Genomic DNA, 17132 nt, shown 5'->3' on the forward strand with positions numbered 1-17132 from the left:
AGAACCATCAAGAAATGGGGACCTGGATTTTGTTTGCCTGCCTCCTGGGAGCAGCTTTTGCTATGCCCGTGAGTAAAATACCCCTTTTATTGATTGTATCCAATTTCACAAGCTTGGAAATATAAATTTGCCCCCAATGGTTGGTGAATTTCAGGGTTTCATTCAGCACAAGATCTAATATCCCCAAGTGTCTAAGTGTTGAAGAATCCCTTAAGGAACTTTTAAAAAAGAAACCCATGAATGTCTCCACCACAGATTGTGACTCAGTACAGCTGAAATGGGGCCAAGCACTCCACATTTTAACAAGCATTTTAGCCTCAGAGAACTCTGCCATAACAATTAACTTGTAAACACCACTGCTGTCTCCACAAGGAGTAATCTTACTTGAAGGAATCCTTGAAAGGCTTCCAGAGAAAGTGTTTACTCAACCTTAGGCAAATGTGACATCCAAACAATCTCTAAGACTTAATTCCTCACAAGTTTCAAATTTTCTTCTTGCCTTAAGGAGGTAACATTTCTATATTTGATACACCGACTTGCACCACCTCACTCTTCCCCAAGGACCTCCCACTCTGGTGCATTGATTTACATCTTAGGTAGGACTTGACCTTAGCACGTTTATGGAGTTCTGCTTATGCCAAATTCATAGATAGCAAGCAGTTATAGTAGAAGGTCTGTACATTACTGTTCAAATGTACCAAAGACCAGGAAGCCTAGCCCACTCTCCAGACACAGGTACATAATGTCAGGAAGCTAAGAACATACAGTAGCAAAGCTTTTAGTGGTATAAAGAATATTCGGTACAACAGAAGCCAGTAAGCTTGTATACCTGCCTCTCTTCTCTCACACAAAAGACCAAGATTTTGTGCTATGTGCTCTTTAAATCCTGCATTTTGATGATTCCTTGTACTCTGAGAAGCTGACATTTATAAATTCACCCCCTTTTAATACCCCAGTCTCAGAGAGCTTATATCAAGATAAAATAAGGAAGACAGCTACCTAACTAATGTTCATTTGCATTCAGATGAGAGTGAATAAATTGGGCTGCAAAACACAAGCATTTTGGAAGAGTAGATTTGAACTGACCTTTTAGTAGCTTTGTGTCTGAGTGAGGTTTTCTGCTTTATGCTCACACCTTTCTGTCTCCTGCCCCCCCACCAACCAGAACTCCCTAGTCAGCTGACCCCACTTTGAGAAGCACAGACAGTTCTGGTTTAGAAAATTGTCCAGGTTGCTTTTTATTTGGAACTTCTAAATTTCTGTCATAAATCATTTATAGAATAATAAAAATGGTTGGCCTTGATCTTCAATACATCAATTATTTTATTGTTCAGGGGATGGATGTAGGATGTTTATATTTTATTACTCTCATCTTGTTCTCACATTGAACAATAGAGTTAGGGTGTTATTTATTTATTTTGCATGTTAATTACTAGGAAGCCCTTTGATACTTCAACACTTAACCAGCTCATCTTTAAAGGGACCCTTGGTGAAACGATTCCTGGCTTGTTGCTATTTTTCTGTTGTGTAATAGAAATATACCTCTTTCCTAACACAGAGGGAGTTTGATCAACAAGTAAATGGGTGGCTGGAAAGGGGTAGGATTCTTTGACTATAACCCCTGGGAAAGTCATTTAGCTAATCAGTGCCTCTTTAAAATGAGAAGGCTTCTCCACCACAGTATACATGCTCAGGCTAAAAGTAGACCTCAAATACATTCTGTACTATATATATATTTTTTTAAAAAAAATAAAGCTTTAGACATCCTTAATGTGAACAATTGATACTGACTTAATTTCTTTCTTTCTTTTCCTCTTTCTCCTTTTTCTTTGTCCTCCCCCCCCTTTTTTTCTTTCAATCTGCCCTCTTCCCTTTCTAAAAAAAGCTACCACCTCATCCTGGGAGCCCTGGTTATATCAACTTAAGCTATGAGGTAATTTTTCTATTTACTAATTTTGACCATTGTTTGAGTTAAAGATGTCCTGAGATCTGTAAAGAGTGGTGTATTGATTCTTCATTCAAGATGTTTCTCAAATGGTCACACTTTTTCAGTTCCCACCAGCAGCTTTAAGCCCCGACTGATGGCCTCAAATCTGCATTTCCCAGCACCCTTCTACCCGATCACTCTGACTCAGCCTCTACTTTTAAACCTAGTTTTAAATGTATCCACCATGAACTACCACCCAGGAAGGCTCCATGATAGGGCAGAAACTGAACTCGGCTTCAACAGTCTTGTTCTATGCCAGCCTATAAAATTCGAGGAGTAAGTAAGATGTTAAAATCTTTTCTAGCTGGAAAAATTGATGATTCAAAGACATCCACAAGCGGTGTGCATTTCTCACTGGCTCTGCTAAGTGATCAAGGAAAAGTGGTTTCAAAGAGTCTCTTCAGAGTGACAGAAAGCAGAAGAATTTTAGAAACAGGGTTTGGGGGTCTCCTCAAAGGCATGCAAATTCTATAACCTTGGGAAGATCTATTTTTCCCCATGGAACTTTGGTTTCCTCATCTAGAGAAGGGAGACAATGATAACTACATTTCAAAAATATTATTTGGAGAATAATAAAGGGCATGGAAAGAGCTATTCCACTCATAACTTGAGTGAGGTTAATAGTTTTTTGTTGTATTGATTAAATGATGTACCATACAAGAGAGTTATAAATCTGAGTCTAACTAATAAGGCAATACTGTCTAGAGAGAAATGAAATTCTTTATTTATCTCACAGGTTCAGATAAAGATATGAATCTGTTTACTTATATAAACTGAAGAAAATTGCTAGTAGGAATCTGAGGCAAATTTTACTGTTTAAAATGTTGATATATTTGATCAAGAAATCTATGTCTTAAGGATGAAAGGAAAGGTTTCCACCTTTTTTCTCCTTTGTGATATGAAATAAGAAAGAATCAAATGAATATTATATCACATTGTTGTGTCATAAATTTTTAATTGTTTGTTTTGCTCTTTCAATGAAGAGCAGGAACTGTGGAATTAAATCGAATTACTACTTTTGTAACTTCAGCTAAGTGAATGAACCTACCTGAGTTTTCATAACATTACCTATAAAAGTGAGGGTGATACCTGCCTCAGATCATGTGAGAAAACATGAAAAGTGGATGGGATGGATATAACACAGTACCTGACACATAGGAAACATCCAACAAATGTTTACCTTCTTCTTTCTTTTGTAGAAGTCACATTCTCAGGCTATCAATACTGACAGGACTGCATTAGTGAGTCTATATTTCATACTGCATTAGTGAGTTTAGTATTTAGTTCTTATGTAGTTAAACACAATCAAATGCATTCTAATGTCTCTTTCTCTTAAGGTGCTTACCCCTTTGAAGTGGTACCAGAGCATGATAAGGCAGCCGGTATGTAAACATTTTGTTCTTCATTCCCTTTAGAGAATAGGCATGCATTTTAATTCCCTTTTTAACTGAAATATCATGTCTACTCCATCTACAAACACTAATGGGAATTTTAGTTTGTAAAAGGTCATATCTGTGTACACTGTTAGAAATTCTTGCAAAGGAAAAAAATGACTAAAATATTCATAAGGTCATAATAACAAACACCACTGCTACTTCTCCAGTTAGAAATCAATTGAGCCAATGGTAAACCTGACTCTTTGTTTCTCACCAGTATCCTTCCTATGGTTACGAACCCATGGGTGGATGGCTGCACCACCAAATCATCCCTGTGCTGTCTCAACAGCATCCCCCGAGTCACACCCTTCAGCCTCATCACCACCTCCCAGTGGTGCCAGCTCAACAGCCAGTGGCCCCCCAGCAACCAATGATGCCAGTTCCTGGCCACCACTCCATGACTCCAACCCAACACCATCAGCCAAACATCCCTCCATCTGCCCAGCAGCCCTTCCAGCAGCCCTTCCAGCCCCAAGCCATCCCACCCCAGTCTCATCAGCCCATGCAGCCCCAGTCACCTCTGCACCCCATGCAGCCCCTGGCACCACAGCCACCTCTGCCTCCACTGTTCTCCATGCAGCCCCTGTCCCCCATTCTTCCTGAGCTGCCTCTGGAAGCTTGGCCAGCGACAGACAAGAACAAGCGGGAAGAAGTGGTGAGTATACATTGAAGCCAGAAACAGACAAATCCTAGGAAAGCGATTTCACAGAATTGGCCCCAGAGTTCTGAGTTCCAAAACAAATCAGACCCCAGAGTTGCAGACACTTAAGGTCTTTGCTTCTGTTAGTCCAAGCATACATTGTATCTTTTTCCTTCTTTTTTACAAATGATTTGCTGACATGTCTTGGTAATTAGCACCATGGATTTTGTGGTAAATTTAAATTTTAATCATTGAATTATCAGCAGACTCTGCATTACTGAAATGTAACCATTTAAGAGTAACAGAACAGGTGAATATCATTTTTTTCTAGCATTTCAAAGGGTTGACTAGTTTGAAGAGGCTAAAACTACAGGAAGACTATAAAAGGAGTAATTTTTGAGAATGAAGAGAACCAATATTTGAACAAGCTGAAAGAAGTAGAGGGGAACTATCTTTCAGGACTTATAGGAAAATTGCCTGTCTAAAGTGATCATTCAACTTAAAAGTGGCTAAATTAGTGAGACTGTTAGGTTCTTCTTCAGTACCAGGACTCCACAGACTAAGTGTTTGACAAGAGGTTGTCACAATTTAGCATTAAATGCTCTCGTGTTACAGAAAGCTCTTACAAACAAGTGAGAATAGTTAATGAAATGATCCTTATGCACACAATATTGGTTATATATATAAAATGATGTGATTATACTATGCACATGGATTCAAATGTGATAAATGCTATTAAGGATTTGCTACTAAGAATCAAAGAGAAGTGAGGCAGGAGTGACCTAGATTCTAGTCCTAGCTTTTCCCTCAAAAAAAGAAAGTGGTGGTAGGGTACCAAGTTACTACTATTTTGGAGGTGATTCCCTTCTTCAAAACAGGAAAAGGAAAAAACAGACAACTCTAAATAGTATTGCCATAGTTTCCTTATAAGAATACTGTCATGCATGACTTCACAATTCTATGCCTGTTTATGAAATGAGATAGAGCTTTTAGTAGTTGACTAGAATTCAATAACCTGGTAGCTATTCCTGATTATCATAGACTAAGTACATGTTCTCTGTTTGCATGCAAAGGGGGTTTATTTGTGTCTTTATTAATGATTAACACCGTGGATGTGATCATGTGTTTTTATCTTGCCCAAACTATTTGTGGAAAGGTGACTTTGGGGAGGTAGTATGAACTTTTTAGACTCAGTTCTCTCCTGCTTAAAATTAGAGAAAAAATCCTGATGATTGCCTAGAGTTGCCTTATGGAAAATGAAATAAAGTAATGAGATTACAGCAGGCAACACTTGATGCAAGGTGGCAGCTACTATTATATCACTAAATAATGTCTTAGAGGCTTGAACATAAGGAACTTCTACTTAATAGCAAGATGAGGAACTTCAGAAATTACAGAATCAAACTCAATGGTTGTACATTGTTTTACAAAACTGAAGCCATAACTTATTATTGTAAATAGTATTCACTAGGACTGTTTGTAAATTATGTTAATTGTTCCTTTTGCTATATTTTTTCAGGATTAAAAAAATTCAGAAAATGAGAGAACCGAAGTGGATACTTCGGTTGTTTTTAGGAATAACTCAAGAACACAATGATTTGTGCCTACAATCACTTAGTAAATTCTGTAACTAAAAATAAGTATCATTAGCAGATAATAAAATGTTTTAAAAATCATTCATGTCTTTGTGTTGAATTAAATTTAAAATTTCCTATCACTTGAGAGAACTTATAAGTGACTATTTGTGAATAATGTAAGGACTGGTCATTTGCTCCTACAAATTGACCATTTAGCAGGCAAATAATGACTATATGTCTTCTTAGAGAACCTTTATAGTATCTCAAATCTTTTCTTAAAAATAGAAATTTGTACATCATTAACAAATAGCTGAGGAAGCTAAAGAAATTTCAGCATGGTAGTCATTGAACCTGAACCAAATGAAAGCCAGTTTAGAAGAAAAATTCTTTACATTGAAAAGGATAAACTTTAAGAATCGCTTATATTCTAAATCAAATTAGGACTTGGAGCTCTAGCTTTATTCTTCACACCACATTAGTAATCAAAATCTGGTCTTTTGAACTCATTTTACAGAAAAAAATATTTTCAGTGAAATTATGTTATATGTAGAGTATTTCACTGAGTTTGAAATTACTGAAATAATCATTTTGCCTAAGAAAAATTTAATAATGGAGCTTCAAACAGAGAACTGCAGTGATTTTATACACAAGTCATTTCTTTCACTTCATAATCTTTAAGCTGATGAAGCCTACCACATGGTCTTCAAAACGTTAACAGATGCATAAAATGGACTTAAAAGAAGTTTTCTTTCCCACTCATATTTATATTTGAATCATTTTTTCCTCTTACACCCACACAAAATTGTAAATAGTCTTTGAGGGTTTATATTACACAGCATCCATAGTAACTTTATTCCCGTACCTTCATGATTTAAGGTCCCTTAATCATTTTCTGGAATGTATAAACATAGCTTTACTGGGAAGGTATCAATATGCAGACAAATAAGTTGATTTTTAAAAAACTGAAATGCAATAAGAAAGGTAAGAAAACATTTAATCAATTATCATAGTGAAAGACCCCCACTCACTAAGCAGCAGTAATGCCATTTTGCAAGGCTTAAACTTTGGAGCAACGCAAGTAATTAGAGCAGGGAAGTTCGACTTGAAAGCAAGGGCGGAGAAGCCAGGCGAGATATCTGCGGTCAGCCGGTCAGCCACCTGGCCCCAAGCGATAAGGAACCCGCAGCTGGCCTGCTCTAATGAGAACATCCCGTTTGCTTAGGGAAACGGGATGCCTATAGTCAGCACATGTGCCCAACTTAGAATGTCAGTAATTCACAGAAGAAGACAACTCCCCCTATGAAAGATCCCAGCTTATCTGCTGTAACGTCATTTCACAAAGCTTTTGACGAACGACTGTAAGTGCAGAGTAAGGTCAGGGTCCCTGGCTGCAAAACAGGATCTTTATATCCATAGATTAGGACAGGACATCAATTAACAGGATGTCTGTTCCCATACATCTGTGCTGGGAGAGGAAAAACCACCTGTGCCCCTTGCCCCATTCCAACTGACCACTAACGATGCATTTGCTTCTGTAATCTGCTTCTGCTGCCCTCTTTCCTATAAAAAGACCTTCCCCCAGTCTGCAGGCGCGCGCTTGTCTTCCGAGAGACTAAGCCGCCCCAGGTACCTGTGTATTAAATAAAGCCTCTTGCTATTTGCATCCGAAGAGTGACTCGCTGTTCCTTGGGAGGGTCTCCTCAGCCTGAAAGACTGCCCAGCACTGGGGTCTTTCAATAGGCCACTTTTAATCAATTGACTAAATATTTCTCAAGCACTCAGTAGATTAGGTACTATACTATATGTAATAGTAAAAACAGTAATTGCCTATCCTTACAGAAAGGGATGCAATAAGATAGCTAATCAACAGTAAAGGATGCCCAAATGGCATTAATCCTATGGCACATAGCAGTCACAATTAGAAGCTGTTCATCAGCTTGCTTACAACTCATTCCTCATTGACAGAACTGGAACTGATCCCAACATATGGCCTTCCACCTACTCATGAGAGAAATGTGTCTTCTCTACTGCCCAGGGAGAGAAGGTCCATTCATTTACACCAACTATGGCATCAGTTACCATAACTTAATACTGCTTGTCTCTTATTAGTTGAGGGAAAGGTTGTAGTGGACCATGAATATAAAATGAGAACAAAGGACAAGTTTCTGGGAAGAAAGAACTCTTAGGGATTAGGAATCCTTTTATCAAAGGATGTATAGCTACACTCTAGGAAAAAAGGGTGTTGTTCTTTTGATCATTTGTCTGGAATTTGTGACTCATGGAGCTGTGTCTGCTGTCTTGTGAGTATGTCAGTTATGTTAGGCCTTAGCCAAAGTTGGTTGACTCAACATTGCAAACGAGACTTTGGGTGATTGCCCAGGTAGTCAGTTGTCTCTGTCAATTGTAGCACATTTTGGATATATCTCATTTGTTAAGTAATATTTATTCCCTTCTCAGATCTTTGACGGAGTTGAAGATTATATAATTGTAGTTACTCTCTACATTATTTAGACTCCTTGAGATAAAATGTTTAGCAAAAGTTTTGTTCTCAATATTGTTATATTTATTATTTGTTATTATTGTATATAGTTGTATTTCGTTTAGTTCTGTCTTATTTAGACAAAAAGGGGAGATGTAGGGATAAGTCCCGCCCGTTAGGGGGCATGTTCGCCTCGGGCTAATGTTTACCTATAAATTTGGCGAGCATGCTCCCAGCCACTGCTTCTGCTTTCCTGGTCTCTGAGGGAACGGTGGTTCTGTAAGTCTATTTCTATATTAAAGCTATATATATATATAAAAAAAAAAGTTGGAAGCAGAAAAATAAAAACTCCTGAGGATATTGGTGGCACCATTGTGTCCTGAAATTACCCATCCCTGGGACCACCTACAGCAACATGTTTTGATATTTCAATGAGAAGCATGAGCCAAGGAGCTTAAACAGAATTACCATTTTTGTAGCTGTGTTATATAAATTGACTCTAACTCTTCATGACTATCTCTAAAAGATGAGGGTGATTGTACTTGGCCAGACCATGGACAACAACTTGTAGAATGTGCTGGATTGTTAGTAACATAATACTTGATATAGGAGCACTGGACATGTCTTTAGCTTCTTTCTTTTGTAGAAGGCACATTCTCAGGCTATCAATACTGACAGGACTGCATTAGTGAGTATATATTTCATACTGCATTAGTGAGTTTAGTATTTAGTTTATATGAAACTAAATTAAATCAACTGCATTCTAATGTCTCCTTCTCTTAAGGTGCTTAACCCTATGAAGTGGTACCAGGGCATGCCAAGGCATCCGGTATGTAGACATTTTGTTTCTTATTACTTTAAGTTAACAGGCATGCATTTATAATCTCTTCTTTCATTCAAATATGTCCACTCCAATGTGTACGTTTAGTGCTAGCATTGATAAAATTCTGTTGGAGTTGAATTGGCTTCAAATGGCATGGAGGTCATAGGCATATGACAATGTTTATAAGATAAACCTTTAAAACTTGAGGTTTTACAATATTTTTCATATTAAATAACATCCTAATTTCAATAAATGCCTAATATATTGCTCATATGTACCTCACAAACTTTACTTTTGGGTGCCTATGCATTTTTTCTTGAATGTTTTATGATATTGGGTTTGTACCATATTGAAGAGTTCAGCTTCAATAAATAATGGCTATGATTAGTAAAATGCTCATAGTTCACATATTCGAAAATATGTTTAAGAGCAAATACTGAGGATAGATATTGTAAAAAAAATCTGTAAGTAATTATTATTTATCAAAGAAAATAATGGCTGCCATACTACTCAAATCAACATGTAGATACATAGAATTACAATGCAATGTGATGTTTCAAACTGCACACACATATTGGCGCATTTATATCATTTAAAATTCAAAAGAAATAAAATTTAAAACTCAGTTTCTTGGCCATATTTTATATTTTCTAAATGTTCAGCACCCACACTGGGCAAAAGACTGCCATATTGGGCAACACAGATCTAAGACACTGCTAATAGAACTTAAAATTTTATCAGTGTTCCTCTATACAATACTTTCTGAGGCAGAAGCAGCTTGTTTATTAATTCAAGGATTTGAGACAAAAGATGATACAAACCAGACTGACTGGTTAAAACTGAAGTTCTCGCTAAGAGGCTATTTCCTAAGCAGGTCAGAGATCATAATCTTAAAAGAAAGTTTTCTAAGAACTGGAAAATTCTCTTTCTTTCTTTTGTTAAGCAATTATACACTACAACGGTTTCTCCTCTAGTTCCCTTTCCAAAAAGACAAATCTGGAATTGAAATAAATTCCTTTCCCTGCTCGTAATAGAATTGTTTTGACACTAAAGGAATGGTTTCAGACCCTGAGCCAGCCACATCTGGACTGGAGGTAGGTTAGGTCTGCCCTGGACCTAGAACTTCGCTGGAAAGAGGTGAAAGTTTAAGCTGATGAAAAAGTGAAACTAAGAAAATTATTTTGCTCAATTTTGATGGAGACTTATTGACCATAAACTCCAGAAAAAAAAACCTCCATTATCTTCTGTTTTATGATTCAGACATTACAGTGTTATTAGGGCATATACATGTTGTACATACACAAGTCCATTAGATTGACCTATAGTAAAAGGACACATGTGAAGATATGTACCATTTGAGCAACTTGAAATATTAAATAGGTCTTCTCTCCATTCCAACCACCTAAAGAATATATAGTGATGGCATTAGCTATTCCTACCAAGGTACATCATAGTTTATTCACTAAAATTCAGGAAAAATATTTCAAGTTTCTCCTTTTTTTCAAGAAACACGTTTACACCTCCTTTCCTAACTCAATACAAAATGGAACTATAGACCCCCCCCCCAAAACCTGATGTTTGCTCCTTGGTAGCAAACGGTAGCAGGCAATACCAAGAATGAACTTAAGCACCAAACATAAAAAGCTATGTGAGATAAAAATAATTGTGGTGGTTTTTAAAGTAATGCAATGTTCTACTTTTCTTAACAGCTTAACATGGAAACCGCAACAGAAAAATGATTTTCACCAGTCTCCTACCTTTCCAGAACATAATGGCATGTAGTAGTGTTCAATATTGCTTTAATAAAATTCTCATCGGCTTACATTTGTTGTGAAGTTCTTGCTACTTGTAGTTTTCCTTTGGGGTGATATATTTGTTAATCCTATCCCCCATTTTTTAAAAAAAAACAATAAGAAGTGAGTAGCTTTATGAGTAGGGGTCTTTGGCTGAAGTTTAGTTATTCAAAATGCTTTATGAGAAGAGTTCACAAGAGATTCATATGAAACAGCTGACACTTATAAAAGATATATAATTATTGGGAATTGTGGGATGGAAGAGGTGAGGGGTAAAGAACATGGTAACAACAGTCATTTTGGCCCCCAAACATTTACCATAGTAAACAATAACTGGATCCTTTATCTAAAAATTCAAAATCAATAAATCCCTCTTACAGATATCCCCGTCCTTTAATAGAAAAGAGAAAGGAAACGAGCAAATGGAGAGATAAGGAGAGGGAAGAAAACACCACAGGCTTAAGTATTTACCTTTCCTTATGAGCCAAAAATATCTCAAACAATATTCAATTATTTCACCATAAAACATCCAAATCCTGTATTTGAGTGTGGAATTTGGGTGATCTGAGGCCAGTCAAGTGTCTACACAATTTCAAAGATGGTTCCCTGTGTTGTGAGTATGGATGCTGGTATTCAGACATTACAAACAGAACTTCTGGTTCATAATCATGATCATAGCTGTGGAAAGTTTTACAAATCTCTCATCCTCTCTGTATCTCAATTTCCTCATCTATAAAATGTAGTGATATCATTCTTTGAGTCTTTTTTTTTAAACTGAAAATTGATTCTTCTATTTGTTAGATTCTACCCAATAGTGGAGAGGGTGCCTTAACTGCCCTTCCCCTGTAATCAGATTGATGACTACCTTAATTGTCATCATAGAACCTTTATCCAGAAACTGATGGAAGCAGATGCAGAGATATACAGCTAAGCACTGGGCCGAGCTCCCAGAATCCGGTCGTAGAGGAAGGAGTAATAATATGAGCAAAGGAGTCAAGAACATGATGGGGAAACCCACAGAAACAGCTGGCCCGAGCTAGAGGGAGCTCACTGACCCCAGACTGACAGCTGGGGAAACTGCATAGCACTGAACTAGGCCCTCTGAATGAGGGTGACAGTTGTGTGGCTTGGGCAGTTTATGTGGTCACTGGCCGTAGAACCAGTATTTATCCCTAGTGCATGAACTGGCTTTTTGGAGCCCATTCCCTGTGAAAGGACACCTAGCTCAGTCTAGACACAGAGGGAGGGCCTTGATCCTGCCTCAGTGTGATGTGACAGACTTTGTTGACTCCCCTTGTGAAGTCTCACCTCTCTGAGGAATGGATGAGGTGTGAGGTGGGGAGATATTGGGGGGAGCAGAAGGAGGGGAGGGAGAGAGAACTGGGATTGGTATTTAAAATAAAAAACTTTGCTTAAAAAATAAAATAAAAAAGAAAATAGATTCTTCTCTCATACAACCCATCCTGACCACAGTTTCCTCTCACTTCACTCCTCTCTTGCTGCTCCCTCACCAACCTCCCCTCTCCCCCCAACCATGATTCTTTCCACCTCCCTCCACTTCTCTTCAGAAATAAGCTGGCCTCTAAGAGACAACAACCAACACAACAAAACAAGATACAATGAGGCAAGGAAAATGCCCTCATATCTAGACTAGACAAGGTAACCCAATAGGAGGAAAATAGGTCCAAAGGCAGACAAAAGAGTCAGAGACATACCCATTCCCACTATTAGGAGTACCACAAAACACCAAGATAACAGCCATAAATAGCCTCTAAATTCAATCCCTGCTGGATGCAGTCATTTGTAGGTTTTCAGGGGAGGTGTGTGTGAGTGGGTGTTTGTGTCTGCTGCATGTACATGCTTGAATGCTTACACATTTATATGCGTGTGTGTGTATTCAAGCATCTGCAAGCCAGAAATTGATGTCTTTATTTACTGCTTTCCACATTGCTTGTATTTGAGACGAGGTTTCTCACTGAACTGGAAGCACACCAATTCTAAAGACTAGCTGGCCAACAAGCTCCAATGACCCACCTGTCTCCTCCTCCCCAGTGCTACAGATTCCAGATACCCACTCTCATGCCTTTCTATGTGGGTGCTGGGTATCTGAATTGAGATTCTAATGGTGCCCGGCAAGCATTTGATAAACCGAGCCATCTCCCCAGACCCCAGACACAATTCTTATATTCACAAATGGGGTCTCTTGACTGTACAACGCAAAGGGAATACTGCACAGTTGGAAGTAGAATTAATTGACTACAAATTTTTTATATATCATAAAAGTTTTCTATGCAACAGGCTCCAATGTGGAGATCTGTAATTTTTGACATTATTGCCACTGTGATCCTGTATGATACCCACCACTTCCTGCCTGATATTCTAGATGCTTTAAAACGTGTACCTCCAATACCAACATCACTTTCCACGCCCCACCCTAGAGATATCAGGGCTATAAATTTACCAAGAGTGTATAGTGAACAATTTCTAAGCATTTTGCTGTGTCTACCCAAAGAAGCTTATCATCTATCGGGAAGAGCACAGAATTTGTTTGATATAGTACTATTCACAACACATCTTGGTAAAACCTCTCAGCGGAGAACTAAATCTCCCTCGGATGAGTGAGAGATGGCCTTTAGAAAAGATCACGTAAGCTGATGTACAATGATGGATGCTCTCCTGATACATGGTACACTGAGACGAGTAGAGAGGGTGTTAATTGCACTTTTGGGAGTATCTTGAGTTCTGGACAGGCTCCTGTCTCTTTTGATTCCAGTGGTTAAACTGAAACAAATGCAAGAACAGTTCTCAGAGGAAACAGAAGGAACTGTCTTTCTTTCATTGGTTAGTTCTGAGAAAGCTCTTGTGTGGAATCCTTATATGCCATTTTAAAATTGTTTCCTTTCCCCTTCCCAGGCTTCCTTCTGCAGGCACATGCAACACATATTTAGAAGCCTTTAAATGATTCTCTGAAATTCACTAGGATGACTATAATGAAAATACCATTTAAATGTCCCTAGCATGATATTTAATCATAACTAATTAGTTTATATATTCTCTCTCTACCTGTAATTTAAGTGCCTAGATTAAAATAGATGAAAAAGTTCAAAGATCTAATGAAAACATGTACATGTGCGCATGCACGCACACACACACACACAGAGAGAGAGAGAAAGAGAGAGACTTAGACTTTGCTTCCTGTTTTGCAGCTTCCACAAATGTTAGTTACTGAGGCAACAGTCCAAACTGGCTCCTTCTACTGGGTTTTGACTGGAGAAGGAAAGAAGGAAATGTTTGCAAATTTGCACAGCTGCATGCAATAACAAATCCAGTCTCTACAGGTTTACAAAATCCCATTTTCGGCCTGTGATGAGGAACTTGGCTTCAGCCTGGTTTCTACAAATGATTTTTCACATCCAAAAATAGGTACAACAGAAAACTTCAAAATCTATTTCCTTTTCTTAAAAGACAGCACCCAGTTTTCAAATACTTATAAAATATCGCTGCTAAAAGGTGCAGTTTCTGTCCACAAGATTTACAGAAATGGTTGAGAGAGAAAAACATTTTCTGCCTTTGTGGCTCATTCAGGTAGAAAACAAGTGTTCTGAATGAATAATAATAGTTAAGCAAGAAACTAAATGGACAAGTTGATTTAGTTGATGGCTGTTATTATCAGTAATCAGAAACACAATAGAAAACCTTTTCTGGCACTTGGAAACGTTCAACAAATTGCATAAGATCAGAATTTAAGAGCAGTAAATTTTCTTCAGAAACAACTTATGTAATAATCTTTTTGTACATATTTAAAGTATGTATATAGTATAGTGGCCTATGCACGTGATTGAGAAAGGGAACTCTATAGAAATGAATCGAAATGCTCACAATGTTTGATGTCTTACATAGCCAACATTTAGAAAAGTTTGTGATGTCACCAAGATGGTGTGAAAAAAAATCACCAAACTAATACTTACTGGTACTTCAGGGGAGACTCAAAGAAATTTTCATATATGGGTATGGGATAACAGCAAGAAGCTTAGCTTTGTGAACATTTTGGTAACATTCAAAACTAAGAAAACAATAATTTTAGATATTTTCTCTGATGTAAGAAGAATAAGACATATGGAAATAATGAGGCCTAGTAAGGTATATTGCCAAGGTTGCCTTTGTCATCTGTAAACAGCTTATGTTGTTTTATCAATCAACCACTGCTTTCCTTTAATGGGGTAGCCATAAGGAAGGTGACATGCATCATTTTGGGGTTCCACACCAGTATATAATGAAAGTTCATAATGTCTCAAAGTCAACAGCATCTATGGCAACACCCTCTCTTGTTGCCTGTTGTCATTATATATAGTACTCAAAGAATGAAGCTCAAAAATGTCTCGGCAGCAATGATACATGATGTCACATCTGTTATGGACCATTCAGGTGACACTGCCGAAGTCTTATCCACCGGGACTCTTGTTTCCTTAGTTGTGACAAAAATAATATTAAGCCAGAAGATCACATGGGCACTCACATTATTAAGCCATGTGTATTTGAAAGTCAAGTTTCAAATGCTGAAGAAATAACTCAGAAGAGAGGTAGTGGATCCTTCTTAAGATGTGCTTCTAGTTCGCAACAAAAATATGATTGGTTTCAGCAATGACATTTCATTTCAGTTAGCCTGGCTTGAGGGCCCCAAGCCCTCTTTAAGTGCAACAGTTCTCAACCTGCGGGTTGCGACCCCTTTTGGTGGAGGTGGAGCAAATGATCCCTTCACAGGATTGCATATCAGATATCTACGTTATATTTATAAAAGTAACAAAATTACAGTTATGAAGTAGCAACGAAAATAATTTTATGATTGGGGTCACCCCCAAATGAAGAACCATATTAAAAGTCGCAGCATTATGAAGGTTGAGAACCACTGATGTGTTGCAGGAAGGGGGGCCCCTTGTTCCGTCCCGCCCGGCTAGCTTACACGTGAAATAACCACACAGAAATTGTATTAATTTAATCACTGCCTGGCCCATTATCTCATGACTACAAACTTGACTACTATAAATGATTATCTATTAACCTGTATTTCTTAATTATACATTACAGATTTAAATGAGCTACACCATCACAATCCCTTAATCATGATCAGAATATACATATAACAAGATTGACCTTAAATTTATATCCATAAAGCAAAATCCATACCAATGCAAATTATTCATATCTATATCACTGATGTAGATGTTCCAGAGTAACAGGAGGAGAGACATCTTAATGGCCATCCAAAGAAGATGCAAACACAGGATGCAGTGAACTGAGTGAAAACAACCCATCCAGTATGACTCCTTTCCCATGGTTTCCCCTTCCTCCCCTTCCTTCTATGGGGTCATTCATTTCTGAAGCTTTCTGTATCATGCTGGCTCTGGCCTTAGTGCGCTTCTCACAAGCGGTACAACATACATATTCTGAAATACACATATGATATCATACCTCTCTGGGGCCCTTACATCTCAGTAGCAAGAGCAGCTTCAGATACAACTAATCCCCCCACCTTCAAACACCCCACAGAGAGCTCCTAAGGAGCCAGCCAGCCAGTCTTCCCAGCTGGAATGCATGACAAGAGGCCCTGGGAGGGAGAAGGCCTTGGGTCACTGTGATTCTCTGAGTCAGAAACCCTGGGGATCTCTCTGCTCTGAAAGGCCTTCCTAGGAATACCAAGTCAAGAGATGCAGAGTGCTCTCTTAGGGAACTATATTTAAAAGTTAAAATCTTGAGATAAGTGATTTTATCGACATCTGCCTGTTTAGAGGAAACACTAGAAATGCAATATGAATGTCAGACGAGGGACAAACTGTCTAGAAGAAATGCTCACACACGTTCCTGGTAAGGGGCTCCTATACAGAATATATCAAATCATTCTTCCAACTCAATGATAGAAAGAAAAGTGCCCAAGAAAAATGGGTGAAGGATCTGAACTGTACAAATGCACTTGTAGCCAGTAAACTTAGGAAGAGGTGTTCAGTATCACCAGCTATCAGGGATCTGCAAATCAAAACCATGGGGGATAAGCATCACGCAGAAGAGTGGGTGAGGATTCGATAGCCTTCGACTGCACTGTTTAGTGCGAATGGAAAATGCTTTGGCAAACAGTTTGGTGGTTTCTCAAAATGTTAGGGCAGAGTTCTATGACTCAACAGAACGGAGAGTGTAAATTTGTATCCAAATGTGCAGGTGCGTGAACAGACAACATGATGCCGACTGAAAAGTAGCCAGCCCAAAAAACCAGATTGTGTGATTCCATTTCCAAGAAATGTTCAAAGCAGGCACATTTTAGAGCGACAGGTCGGTGGTTTCCAGGGATTCAGGGGATGAGCAGAAGACAGTGATGATGAAGGAAGGCAACTCTATTTGTGGAGGG

The 17132-nt window shown here is 38.2% G+C and overlaps 2 protein-coding genes across 3 annotated transcripts in view; one reads left to right on the forward strand and one right to left on the reverse strand.

Moving 5' to 3' along the window:
* The window catches only part of LOC121443088 (rho GTPase-activating protein 6-like), a 264957-nt gene that overhangs the window by 128727 nt on the left and 119098 nt on the right, over positions 1–17132 (reverse strand). The window lies entirely within an intron of this gene.
* On the forward strand, positions 15–10681 carry LOC121443089 (amelogenin, X isoform-like). Of its 2 annotated transcripts, none has more exons than XM_041644773.1 (6): positions 15–68; positions 1886–1933; positions 3325–3369; positions 3641–4078; positions 8904–8948; positions 10652–10681. In XM_041644773.1, exons 1-6 carry the CDS (start codon positions 15–17, stop codon positions 10679–10681), a joined length of 660 nt encoding a protein of 219 aa, XP_041500707.1. The 2 variants fall into 2 exon arrangements, with proteins under 2 accessions (XP_041500707.1, XP_041500708.1); XM_041644774.1 differs by having other exon boundaries at positions 3713–4078.

This window comes from Microtus oregoni, unplaced genomic scaffold (genome assembly GCF_018167655.1).
Source record: "Microtus oregoni isolate MIOR12 unplaced genomic scaffold, Mior012 000099F_ref0000060, whole genome shotgun sequence".
Taxonomy (NCBI): Eukaryota; Metazoa; Chordata; class Mammalia; order Rodentia; family Cricetidae; genus Microtus; species Microtus oregoni.